We start from the raw sequence: 13435 nt of genomic DNA, 5'->3' as shown, positions 1-13435 counted from the left end.
CTTCTAGCAAGCTTGCACTCATGCAAAGCTGTCTCTGTTTTACAGCCAGATGAAATAACTTACCCCAAAAACCCAGCAGAGCATCTTGACATCTCACCCTCACCTTCCCCCTTCCTCCCTCCCTATGATGCTCTAAGTACCCAGAGTCCAAACTTTAGAAGAAACGCTTTAATCTGCAGTTAGGGAAGACAGTTTTTGGGCCCTTTCTTTAGGGGAAAAGCTCACCCCCATGACACACCGCATCTCCATAAGAAAGCTGCTAACCATCGGAAGAAAGCCGGCTTTGTTGTGCTTTCTGCAGCGCTAAGCAGTGTGGGCTTTCGGTTTCCTCTCTTGTTTTTTCTCTTGAAGCCTAGCTTTCATCTCTGAGTATTTATTTTTCACTGCTTGAAGGACAAAAAAAAATAGACTTATTTTTCTTCTTTTTTAAAAAAAGGAAATATATTTGTTTAAAATTAAAATAGCAAATGTCTGCGCCTTTTATGCCTTGTGCTGCTGGAAGGGGAATCAAATCTCTGCTCTGCACTCCTCGGCATCCCCAGCAAATGCCTCTCGCTGTGCTCACCCCTTCTCCCCATCCATCCTGGCTTCCCAGTTTTCTCTCTGTTCCCTTTTTCCCAGCTTTCTGTCCCACTTTCCCTTTCCCCCGCCCCGAATTTCGCTGCCCTTTTTGTCCAAGGAGCCCTAATTGGAACAGGCCGGCTCCTCTCCTGTTTCCTGCGTGGGAGTGAGAGGCAACGCTTGTGAAAACAGTTCAAAAGTGCAGACAAATTTTTTGCCTAATCCTGCCTAAAGAACAGGGGGCTCTGCTGGGGTTATTTGCCCCCCGGGGTGTCGCTGCTCCATAGCGAGGGGCACCTGGGAAAGGCAAAACTGCCCTGGGGCGGGGAGCGGAGGTGCCTGATGGTGGAAACCTGAGATGGGGAGATGGTTCCTCCACGGTGCTTCGTTGGGGAGCGTGGGAAGGGTCTCAGCTCCCGACCGCCCCTCTCCCCACGCCTCCTCTGATCCTGAGAAAGGTTTCTCAGCTGCTGAACCCTGCCAGCTGGGGGACATTAGGGAATCTGCTGTGTTTTAGCTTCCCCCATCACTATTGCTGCGCTGGTTTTGGTCCTCGGGAATGCTGGGATAGAGCAGGAATGAGCTCGGGAAGCGTTGGGCTTGGTGTGGGATGAAGATGTGGAGTCTTGGGGGTTGGTGGTCATGGGAAAGATGGTAGGAGAGCAAACCCATGTCCTTCCTTGCATACCCTCTGTGAAATTCCTGCTCTGTTGCACATGTAGCAGTCCCGTGGACACCTCGAGGTGGGACAGCACTGGTGGGGACTCGGAGAACGATCTCAGGGCTGAATCTCTTGATGGAGACAGGCACAAATTCCTGCAGCTCCTGGATACACAGTCCCAGAGAGATGATTATTCTTGACTCTCTGCAAAAAATCTTTGAAACCAACGTGCATCTTCTCCCAAACTTTTCCCCATGCCTCTTGCAGACCTAAGGGCCTGAAATCCTCATGGTATCAGGATGCTGCGGGGTTAGTCTCAAGTCTGGGGAGGATGAGGAGGCTGGGCAGGGCTTTTAGCTGAGACAACAGCGCATTGGGTTCCTGCCCTTGGTGGGCAGGAGGAGACGGCTGGGTCAGTCCATCCATAGATCTACAGCTACTGGGGAGAAGAACGGGGACCAGCCAAGAACACACTGGGGCTTTTCATGGGAAAAAGCGAATGGCCAAGGGGACTTTAAAGAGGCATTGACCCCAAGTGGGAACTCGGCTGAAAAATGACTTTTCTCCTATCATCCTGCTCAGCGTATCTTCTTTTTTTTTGCCTTTACTGCCATTTATTTTACTTGTGCAATCAGATGCTAATGCTTCGACGTGCAGCGGACTCGCGTTTTAAGGTCAAAATCCCCAAAGTTTGTAAATCATCGTCCTTTAAAAAGATCAGACACGTAGAAATGGTTTATACATGTGGAGCCTGGTGAGAGCGGAGCAGGAATTCGGCTGGGAGATGAACTTGGTGATCTTGGCCTCTTGGTCCCTTTGCCGGCTGCTTTTCCCCCAGGCTCCGTGTCTTTTGGCGCAACACCTAGCGGGATGGCGGGTTTTAGACATAAACCCCCTGGCAATGGCGAGGGTGGGATTATCCTCTTGTTTCTCTGAAGTTTTGAGAAGCCCCCAGATCCCTCAGATGAATAGATGTCCCTCTCTGCCTTCCCATTATGCAACACAAATTAAACTTATCTCTGCTCTACAGATGCTGGTGATGTCCGTGACATCATTTTCCAGCATGACTCCTGTTAGTATTTAAAAATCAAGTCATAAAAACAACACAGAGAAGTAAGGCTGGGATGCAAAGCCATGGTCACCTGGCCCTTGCTGCTGTGCTTGCTTTTTGGATTAAACCCCTGAAAGTTTTAAACTGAGCTTGGGTGTAACACCTGGGTTTGGCGCTGCCTCATGCTCCTTCCTATACGTTTATTTGTAGCATGCGTGTGTCCTTTGTGGGCAGCAGGAGGTACGCAAAAGGAGACGTTTTATTTTCACAAGATTTGATTAAAATCTTAGAAAGAGGTTTCAGATGGCAGTGAAAGCTGAAACCTGGGGAGCTGAGCCTCGGTTGCTTTTATGACCAAAATTCTTCATCCCAGACTTGCACCCAGAAAAGTTGTATTGGGTGAAGCCCATCACATTCCCCAGATGCTCAGGGATTAACAAAAGAAACTATATTTACATAAATTCACTATCTCAAAACCAGCAGAAGCAGAATTTAGATTGAAAACTGCCCGTCCCCATCATCTCTTTCGGGTCACACGGCTGAGGCTTGTCCACAAACACGTATGCAGAGCTTTGCAAACACGTTTCGTTCGACATGTGTGAGTTTTTCTGTAGATGTGGGACACTGCTGACTAAAATAAGGCCTTTGCAAGCGTTAGCAGGCTTGAGGCTTTCTGGATGTTTTGTCTTCTGAAGAAATTTTAGCTGGTAGCTACAGTCTAACAGGAATTAAAAGTAGATGCTGTTTCAAAGGTAAATCCGCTGAGTACGATTATTTTGAAGGAGAAGCCTTGAAACGCACATTTTGCTTTATTTTGGTGTTCACATAGAAACCTTTCCCTGGCACTTTGCTTTTAGTTTTTTAATTTAATTTGAGAATACACTGTTTGCTTCTCCGATGACCTCTCCCTGGGATTTGCTTTTAAGTCTTCCCTGTTTTGACGTGTTGTTTGCGCAGAGCTCGGCGTTCGCCTTGCTGAACCGAAAACCTATCCCCCCGCTACTGCAAAATTGATTCTCTGGGTATGTGCAAAACCCAACCCCGCGAATCCTGGGGGAGAAAACGAAGGGGATCGCCGAGATCTGACTCATCTCCCCTGCCGTTTAACCCGGCGGCCGAGGGGAGCGCGTTCCTGGGTGGTCCCTGGAACCACAGAGAGCGAAGCATTAAAATGTAACATGAGGATGAAGGGAAAGGGGGCACCGAACCACTTTCTCCCTCTGTTATCTCAGGGCAGCAGATGGGGAACGGAGATAACGAGGCTGCCCGCTCCTTTTGCCAAATCCAGGAAATAATGAAGTGTAATTTGCCAAAGAGCCTTTGAATGGATTATTTGCTTTCCAAGGTCCCAATACTTGCACTGTGGCAGGGAATCCTTCATTTATTTGATGGGGATTTGGGGAGGAATTGGCTCCCGAGAGGCTCGGTGTTGGGGATTTTGCTAGTCATACCTGAGCGAAGAGTCGCGCAAAGTGTTTTTCAGGTATAATTATTAAATCAGAGCTTAAATTAACTTTGATGATGGTAAGCCGAGGTGGGTAGGGTTGCCACAAACCAGAGAGTTTCTTTGATTTTGATGTCTCCATCCAAACATTCACAAAAACACCCAACAACACGTTGTCATTTTGCCACTGAGAGGAGTTTTCATTGAAAGATTTCCAATAGGCTACAGTGCAAAACCAGCCCCCGGATCGAAGATTTGCATAGGAGGCCGATGAAGTTTAGTCATTTGAGACTGGTTGTGTGATGCTTTCCTTCCCCCTGAAAGCTGTTTTTCAGGAATGCTGAAAACACATGAAAAAGAGCCAAACCTATATCCAGTTTCCTTTTTTAAACGGTTGCTTTTGTTTATGAAACTCATTGGCTACAAATATCTGTCTCCTTCCAAATAAATTAGAAAAACAAAAAAAGAAAGGGAGAGCTTTGCTTCTCCTCAGGACTTAGTCCAAGGCCTGGCTTTAGGCTGGGCCTGGCGCTGTCCCATGGGGGCAGCTGTGCATTGTTTGGTGACTCACCCCAAATCGCGTCGCTCCCTGCACATGATGTAACTCTGCGCTAATGTGGGATTTTCCAGCTCTTTGTTTTCCCTCCCTCCCTCCTCTGATGGGTTTTTGTGCCGCTTCTGTCAACTTCTTTTTTATTCTTTCCAGTATTCTTTAAAATGAGCTTTTTCCTTTTTGCTTTTCTTTGGGCCGGGGTGCCCGGAGATGGAGTCTAATTCAGAGGTGCTTTTCTCCCCGTTTTCTTGTTCACTTTGCTGTAGGACTCTTTAAAGCCAATGTCTGGAATGCTTTTCGATGTCACCATCGAATTTCCAGTCGCACGTTCACGTTTTTTAATGATGGAGACCACGTGCACCATGTAAGCTCGCTTACCAGACATGGCTTGTCTATGCCCTTTAAGCACAGACTTGCTAGAAGCAGACTTATTTTTCTTGTAATTAAGAACACTTGCAGGGCAGAGATTTGTAGGTCTGAGTGTGAAAATTTCAGCAGTAAAAAAGTGAAAATGGTTGCTCTGTTTGTCGGACAATTCGATGACTTCTGTCGTCTTGCCCAGCCCCGCGTCCTTATGGCCATTTTTCTCTCCTCCTTCTTTCAGATATGGAATGTGCGGATGTGCCTTTATTAACCCCCAGCAGCAAAGAAATGATGTCTCAGGCGTTGAAAGCCACCTTCAGCGGCTTCGCCAAAGAGCAGCAGCGGCTGGGAATCCCCAAAGGTAAGACATGGCTTCCCAAGGAGAAGATACTGTGTCCTCCTGTGAGGATGCTCTTCTCCACGTCTGCCACCTCTTTTGGGTCTCTTTGGGTTGTATTATCTTGTTTCTTGGCAAATCGAGCTGGAAAACTCTGGATTTACAGGCAAAACTTTTCAGTACCCCTTGCAAATTGTCTGACAGATTGTGTCTGTCTGTCCTGCTAAATTCCTCTCCTGAAGCTTTGGGGAGCTGCTCCTTTTGGAGCCATCTCCACGACTTCTGTTTGCAAATCAACTCCACTCTATAGGGAAGCAGCAGGGATGCTTTACAGGAGGCTGATGATGGGGAGAAACCAAGCAAAATGAAGAAAAGGGTGGAAGAAAGGCTCGGAGGGCTGGTGGAATTGTTAAAAGTCCCAAACAAATAAAAACCTTGTTCCTTGGGTGAAATTAGTCTGCAAAGGTGACTGATCAGTCTCTGTGGGATGAAGTCGTGCAAGGGCCATGCTGTAGCGCTGCTTTTGTCCTGTTTTCCTGGGGAAACGTCTCGTGGTTGTGCATTCATGGACCTCTTCTCCACCCCTTTTGGTGCAGATCCCCAGCAGTGGACGGAGACGCACGTGCGGGACTGGGTGATGTGGGCGGTGAATGAATTCAGCCTGAAAGGAGTTGATTTCCAGAAGTTTTGCATGAACGGAGCCGCCCTCTGTGCCCTGGGCAAGGAATGCTTCCTAGAGCTAGCGCCTGACTTTGTGGGAGATATCCTGTGGGAACACCTGGAGATTCTGCAGAAAGGTGAGTCCCGGAGTCTCCAGGGTGAGTGGTTTTCCAAAGAACCTTGGCCATCAGCCTCACTGTGCAATGAGCTGTTCACCTTGGGCTTTAATCCCAAGAAAAGCAGCTTTCAAAGCCCAGTTTTCCAGTGGGATTTCAAACAGGCATCCCAAACAATTGTGGGCAATGCAAATCCTGGCACTTCTTGAAAAGGAAGGGTGGTTGTGCAGGAATCTGCAGCGGGCAGGGCTGCTCTGCCTGCCTGGAAACGGCGATAGGATTTTCCAAAGCATTCTTCCTTGGCTTGTTCAGATTCCGTAGTGAATTTTACTGCTTCCTCCGGTAGAAGTGGGTACAACAACTCCACCAAAATCCTGTCCTGATTTCCCAATTGTGCTTGGAACCTGCTTTTCTTTGTTTCACATCCCAAAAGGTGTGATGATATTTTGTTGAGAGCAGCTCTGTCACAGAAGACGCCGTCTCTGCCAGTCCCTGCACGCCAGCATTCAGGGCATTAATTGTTATTGACTTGGGACACACATATTGATTTTGGGTGTTGATTTTTATAGCGTCTGGATGCTCAAGCAACCAGGATGGTTTCTAAAGAGCTTAACACCTTTAATTAAACCACAAGGAGCAGCAAGAAATCAGGACTTTAGCTCGTTTTTGCTGTTTGCTTTCCTGGAATATCCCTCGCACTGTCATACGGAGCCTGCGTGCTTGTGCTGGCGGCAGGAAGAGGAGGGGAGCAAAATTATGCCTTCCAGGAAACCTTTGACAAATGGATGCTAATTGCCGATTACTAATTTTACTGCTACCTGTGGTTTACAAAAGGTAAACACGGCTCTTCCCAGGGTCTGTGCGTGACAGGCTGTTTTTCTGCTCTTTGCCTCTATATCTGTTCTGTTCTTCTCATTTTGCATAATTTTTATTGAGTGCTTATATCAACAGCAAGCGGTTTAACCAAACAAAGCAAAACGTTGCGGTCAGTCCGATTTCTCCTTGCCATGAACCGTTGCTTGTAACTCAGCTCTACCTTCCCGCAATATTTCACCATTTATTTGGGCTGTAACCCACTGGAGAGGGGTGGGATTTGCTGCAGGTGTCAGAGGCATCAGAGCTGGGTTTACATCTCCTTCCTGCAGATTCTCCAAGGCGTGGGGATGAAATCAGTGCTGTAGTTTCATGGTAAAGTAAGGATTGTGTTTTATAGCATTGACACACGCAGGGGTTCAGATGCTGCAGTCAGGAGGATAAAAAGGTCTGAGACAGAGACTTTTTACAAAAAAGCTGGAAATTTTGGTGCATCTTGCAGGATGAAAAGGAATAAAGCTGAATTTCTTTGTCCCAACACTGGGAACAAAGGAAGCTCCGTTCTGTATTCAGTTTTACTGGTGACTTTGTCACTTCTTGCATAAGCTGAGCCTGAGCTTCTGTGGTAGGTTCTTAGCACATTTCCCAGAAGGGCAATGTCTGTGAAGTGTTTGGAGAGTAACTAAGAGCTTCCAAGAAATAACCAGCCTCACCCCAAGGACAAATTTCTTTACCTTGTAAGTCATGGGACTCATCTACTTTGCAGCTGGCGATGTGAAACCTGAAGAGATCAAGGTTGGACCTCAAGCTTTATGGTTGGACTCGATGATCTTGAGGTTCTCCTCTGACCAAAATGATTCTGTGATTCAAAGGTTTCCCCAGCTTGCCAGTCCCCATCTCTTCCATCTTCCCCAGCCACCCACCATCATCCCTTGGGGCTGTTGATGCTGGTTAACTCCAAAATGTTTGGCGTTACCTATTGCGGTGTGACCGTCAGCATCAGGTCACACCGGGACGGGCGGTGACCTCACTGTCCCTTCACCATGTGTCCCTTGTGAGCACTTTCTGAGTGTGATGAGGTTTAAAAACGGCAGCAGATGGGCGACTTTTCCCTGCATGGATTTGACTATTTTCAAGCATATTTTTCCCAAATTTCTTCTTAAAATAACCTCTCCGGTTACCAGCAGCCAGCAGTGCCCTCCGCTTGACTGTAAGCGTAGCTGAAAGTTGCTCTGTGGTCACCCACCCTGTCCCTTGGCAGGGGAGAGAAAAAGAGCGTTTCTCATTAGGTCTCTGTTTGCACAAAACCTCCTTTTGTTAGAGAATATTTTCCACCCTGCAGTCCCCAGGAGAGAGGGCCAAAATTAGGCTCCTTCGCAAGCAAACGTGCCTTATCTTCAGTTCGCTTCTCTTGGGTCTTGGCAGGAATAAATAAAACCCAGAGCTGTCTGTGTGTTTTTGTTTCATTCTTTTTTTTAATTTTGGCTTGCAAAGAAAATAAAGTCTCCCATGCCAGCATCTCTGCCCACACGCTGAGCTGGAATGAGTGAGGTGTGAATGGAAAAACTGGTCAGGGGAGGAGCAATGTGGCTTTTACACGGGAAAGCAAATTCAGCGCCAAGCCCAGGAGTAGCAAAGCACTTGGAAAAAGCGGTGGAAAGCGGAGAATTAACACTGATGTAATACGTGTTATTTCTCAGGGAATTACGCCTATAGAAAGGGTAAAAGTTTGTGTGCTGCCTATATGTATTCTGTATCAGGAGGTGGGTGATGGACAGCGCGACAAAGCTTGCAACAGATGTTAGGGAAACGGTGCTGCATAAAATGAGAATTAGCATTAGTTTGAGGTTCGTAGGAGCTGTTTTGGGTGTGTATTACCCCCTCGCACACCGGTCTAAAAGTCGCGTTTTTTTCAGGAAAACAACTATCCTTTTATGGTGTGTTCTTTTCACGAGCTCCTACATGTAAGCGTGATTGGCAATCCTCAAGACAATGAAAGACGACAAAAACTGAGGCAAGCAAGGAAATGATGCGATTAGTATTTCAGAACCACCTGGAGCCTCTGATTGAGAAAGTTGTTGCTGTTTTGTTTTGCTTTGTTTTGTTGAAATCTGGCCATGCCTGCAGCAGGAATTCCCAAAGGAACCCAAGTGCATCAAGCGCTTGTTTCGGTGCGATTTCAGCTCCTCACTCGTTTCTGTTCCTTTGAACGTCCCAGTTTAACCCAGAGAGGAGCATTTTAGGAACTTGAGACCTCTCTTTGTGTTACACCAAGTCTTGCGAAGCACGGTATGCCAAGGGACATGTGACATTTCCTTCCTTTTCTCTTTGCAGAAGAGGTAAAACCGTACCCAGCAAACGGAGCGAATACCACGTATCCAGAATCCCGCTATACTTCAGATTACTTCATTAGTAAGTCTTAATTATCAGTATCATTCTGGCGCATGCACCGTGCAGTTGCCTCTCTGCCGTGGCAGAGTGTGTAATTTTGTCCTTTTTTTGGCAAAAAACCCCAACAACTCACCTGAATTGGGACTCCAGGCTCTGGCCACCGGTGGCTGTGGAAGCAACTCATCTGTTACAATGATGTTTCTCCTTTGCTGAGACTCTGCTCTTCATGGTTTTCCAGCTTTTTCCCGCTAGCAGCTTACTCGAAGGAGTTTGGCATAATGCACATTGATGACAGTTGAAGATACCTTATTATTTTAAATCACTGCAATTATAAGACACCACCTCTCTGTAGTTTTTAGAAATCAGCGCGCAATCGTGGCAAGCATTTTATATCCACAGACAGTCTCCTCTTGCTCTGCAGACCCCCAATCTCACGTTCAGTGCTCTGATTTCTTCAAGCTGTTTATTTTTGGGTTCCTTTCTGACATTCGCATTCCACCGGCAGGTTATGGCATCGAGCACGCCCAGTGTGTGCCCCCCTCTGAGTTCTCCGAGCCCAGCTTCATCACCGAGTCCTACCAGACCCTCCATCCCATCAGCTCGGAAGAGCTCCTGTCCCTCAAGTACGAGACCGACTATCCCTCGGTCCTCCTGCGTGACCCGGTCCAGACGGATTCCCTGCAGACAGACTACTTCACCATCAAGCAAGAGGTCGTAACGCCAGATAACATGTGCATGGGACGTGCCAGTCGAGGTAAAATTTGGCATCTCCCAGGGTTTGTTTGGGTTCTTCCACCTCTTCCTCTATCAAAATAAGTGCTGCTTTCCTTGCTTTCCATAGGAGATGTATTTTGGGGGGACCAAAGCCATCAGGGCACCGTGTAATGCCATATATCTCATGAGGTTGAACTCCCTGATGGCTTTGAGCCCTCCCTGCCTTTCTTTCCAGGGAAAACATGAAGAAGAGGTTTATTTTCTCCACTCTACTGTCTGTTTTTACAACATCTGCAAAAACGTAGCATTTTGATGTCAAACTGAGTCAAGTTGAAATAGGCGTTAAAGTTCTTCTGGAGGACAGACTGCTGTGTGCTTGTATAAATCTCATTTTCCTAGAATACCAGGCAAAATCCCCCAAATTCTTCACAAGTTCTCATCAGGAACTATTGTCCAAGGCTGTGAAGGATTTTATACATGACGATCCAAAGTCTTTTTCCATTCTCTCCATTGATTTTGAACTGATAATCTGTTCTGCTGAACCCAAGCCCTGTGCTTTGTTAGGAGATGCAGATGTCGTAAGTCATGACCCCCCAAATCCTTCTGCTACAACCCCATGTCTCCAAAGAGTTAGAGAGACGCGATTCCTATTTGAGATGATGGGCTTTAAACACCTAAACACTTCTGAGGATCTGATCCCAAATGCCTTTTCAATTAATATTATTAAATTTGGAACACATGGGGCCCAGATGCCCAACTACTTTGTAATTACATTAATACGTGAGAGGTGACTTGGGCAATACAGAGAACTAAAAGAGCAGCAGCATTAGAATTTTAGGGAAGCTACTCTTTCTGGGGTTGTTTTGTCTCTTTTATCAGTGTCTTTCCCTTTTCTTGACCTTTTCTTGAACATGGATGATTTCACCATAATTCTCACTGAAATGCAACGATCCAGGCATGCTTTTGCAATTGGACCTTCAACCTGTTCTCTCTGCAAGCCTCAAAAAGCTCCAGGGGAGGGTAGAAAGAGCCCTTAGCTCAGACCAAGGGCCTTGGTGTTAGCAGACACTTTAAAATACCGATTGCAACAAAAAAAATGCAACAAGCTGTGGCCGTGCTTACACTAGCGCCACATTTCATCCATATAGAAGGTCCTTTGGGTGGCATTAATCCTCTTAAAATGGTATAAAGAAGCCTTAATATAAAGCAGAGTCCAGCTAATTTATATTTACATACGTCTTTACCTTCCGCTGTATTAGGCTGTCGCAAAATCAAGCGCTTTGGCAGTGGGAAATTCAGGATGAAGGTTTTGCAGACAGTCGCCTTCCGTCGTTCTTGGTGTGGGCTTTAGGAGTTAAATTTGGGCTTTAGGAGTTAATTTTGGGCTTTAGGAGTTAATTTTGAGGTCCCATGGGGGTTGTTTCACTCTGTCTTACCGCTGAGGACATCTGGTTGTAAAGTGGAGCTGCCAAACTCTTCATGAGTTTCTCCTAAGGAAGCGCAAGGTGTGATTTTCCCAAAGGCTCAGGTTTAGGTCAAGTTTAGGGGAATTTTCAATGAAATGACCAAAGTCACATCTCTGACACCACGGCTGTTCATCTGGTGGATTTTTAATTCTATTTCTAAACAAGCTTGTGCTGCAGGACTTCTCAGGGAAGGGGTTATGCCAATTAATGACCATGCACAAAGTGGTGTTAATTTTCCCCTTGCGTCATTCAGGAAGTGCTTGAAGTGTATTCTGTGAAATTCTCAAAAAAGAAACAAAGAGTTTGAAGCATGGATATTACCAGCAGAATCAAGCCAATGGATCCAAATTTCACATGATTCTGGGCCAGCAATCATGGTAGTTGAATCCTTTTGCAGCAAGTGCTCTTCAAACTACAACACAACAAATATTGTTGGGGGAACGTGCCAACGTCCTTCCACGTTCTGCTTCCCCTGTGATTTACTATCTGGGCCCAAGCTGCGGGTATTTCTGCCAATGGAAATTTCTCCAGGAGTTCTTGCACAATCCCAGCAGCTGTTTTTAGCCTGGTTTGGGAAATTAGTGAACTTAAATGATCCTGTTACGTTCTTAGTTTGTCAGTAAAGATGTTGAGCAATCGGTGGTGTATGGGAGATCAGAGGGAGCAATTTCAGTTTGTTCTTTGGATCCTTTTTTTAGCTCCCTGGTTTAAGTACAGAGGGTATAGTTCTGCCGTCTCTAGAGGGTGTAAATCAGCTTAACGCTGCTGAGGATCCGACCTCTCATGTTCTGGTTTTCACTAAAACTACCCCAGAGAGTAGCCTTGATACAACCCAGCTGTGCTCACCTTACCAGAACTGGAAAGAAAAAATAAATATATATATATATATATATGTATATATAGCTGTTTGAGCTCTCAGCCTTTTGCTCTCCTCCTCCATCAAATCTGCTGCTGTTCAGGGATTTGGGGGTGGAAGCTGGTTTGTAACATACGGCAGTAAGAGGCTGCTGGGTAGTTTTGCAGGAAACATCAAAAGCAAAGAAGCTGGGTGTCCAGTGCCCTGGAAAATGCCTGAGCACAATTTATATAGGTCTGGAAGACATAACAGGGGACTTATTAGAGACCCGTATCTTTCAGCAGCAAGAGATCCTGGCACCTGGACTAAGCCTTGAGTATCTGTCAAAAATGCAATTATTTCTCTGCCACTGGCTTTTTGAAACAGAGGACAGTTTCCAGTGAGCCCCAGGCATCAGGCTTGGGTAGAAAGTCAGGATTTTGGTTGTTTTTCCTCAGTCTCTCTGCTTTGCTGCTTGAGCATCTCCAGGGCTTGGATAGCTCTGCCCTCAATTATGAATATAAGCATTCTAGTTTCAGACTGTATTTTTGAGGGTTTTGGAGGTGAGGTGTAGTGGGACAGCATCATTTGCCTGGTTACCTTCTGTCTGCGCAGCGGGCCGGTGAAGCATCCTTCTCCTGGCCATGGCAAGCCAGAGCATCCTTGTGCTGCCCACTCACATCTTACATTTTCCTCCTTTTTCGCCAGGTAAACTGGGCGGCCAGGACTCGTTCGAGAGCATCGAGAGCTACGACAGCTGCGACCGGCTGACGCAGTCCTGGAGCAGCCAGTCCTCCTTCCAGAGCCTGCAGCGCGTCCCCTCCTATGACAGCTTTGACTCGGAGGACTACCCCGCCGCCCTGCCCAACCACAAACCCAAGGGCACCTTCAAGGACTATGTTCGAGATCGGGCCGATATGAACAAGGACAAGCCCGTCATTCCTGCTGCCGCCCTTGCTGGCTACACAGGTAGGGTCACGCTCCTCAAAAGCCACCTCTTTGCTGAGTGTAGAACCTTGGGTAGAGCCTTCGATGTCTCTGGGTTGCTCAGTATCTTCATTGCTGGCTCGGTGGTCTGTGAATTAGAGGTTTTGGGGGCATGTGGGCACATCTGAGGTTACATGTCCTTCAAGTGTGTGCACCCCAAACCTCGTGGAGGATGTAGGACCTGGCTGAGTGCAAGGCCTTTGTGTTTTCATCTATCTGCTGCTCGGCTCTGATAGGAACTGGGGTCTGGTTTGTATTGCTGAGAACACAAGGTGGTAGACAGCCCTCAATTCCCCTTCTGATGCTTTTACACTTGCTTGTAGTTTCCTGCCTCGGGCAGCAGCGGCCGCATTTTTGGCATCGCTGTGAGTGATGTGAAATGACCTTCTCCCCTTTTTTGGTCTTGGTTTTGCTCTTTACCTCGATGTGGGGCAGAGGTGGGATGGTGCCAAAGCAAACCCAAACATTTTCCGTTCCCTGCAC

General features: G+C 46.8%; 1 protein-coding gene across 5 annotated transcripts in view; it reads left to right on the top strand.

Annotated features, from left to right (window-relative positions):
- Nucleotides 1-13435, top strand: part of ETS1 (ETS proto-oncogene 1, transcription factor) — a 62567-nt gene that overhangs the window by 37903 nt on the left and 11229 nt on the right. For all 5 annotated transcript variants that reach the window (XM_065040353.1, XM_065040357.1, XM_065040352.1 and 2 more), the window contains 5 exons: nucleotides 4875-4994; nucleotides 5567-5767; nucleotides 8894-8971; nucleotides 9456-9704; nucleotides 12674-12934. In XM_065040353.1, the coding sequence (XP_064896425.1) occupies nucleotides 4875-4994; nucleotides 5567-5767; nucleotides 8894-8971; nucleotides 9456-9704; nucleotides 12674-12934 (909 nt within the window). The remainder of the gene's footprint in view (nucleotides 1-4874; nucleotides 4995-5566; nucleotides 5768-8893; nucleotides 8972-9455; nucleotides 9705-12673; nucleotides 12935-13435) is intronic.

This window comes from Columba livia, chromosome 24 (assembly GCF_036013475.1).
Source record: "Columba livia isolate bColLiv1 breed racing homer chromosome 24, bColLiv1.pat.W.v2, whole genome shotgun sequence".
NCBI lineage: Eukaryota > Metazoa > Chordata > Aves > Columbiformes > Columbidae > Columba > Columba livia.
The sequence above is the reverse complement of the archived record's forward strand: the minus strand, read 5'-3'. Positions and strand labels throughout refer to the sequence as shown.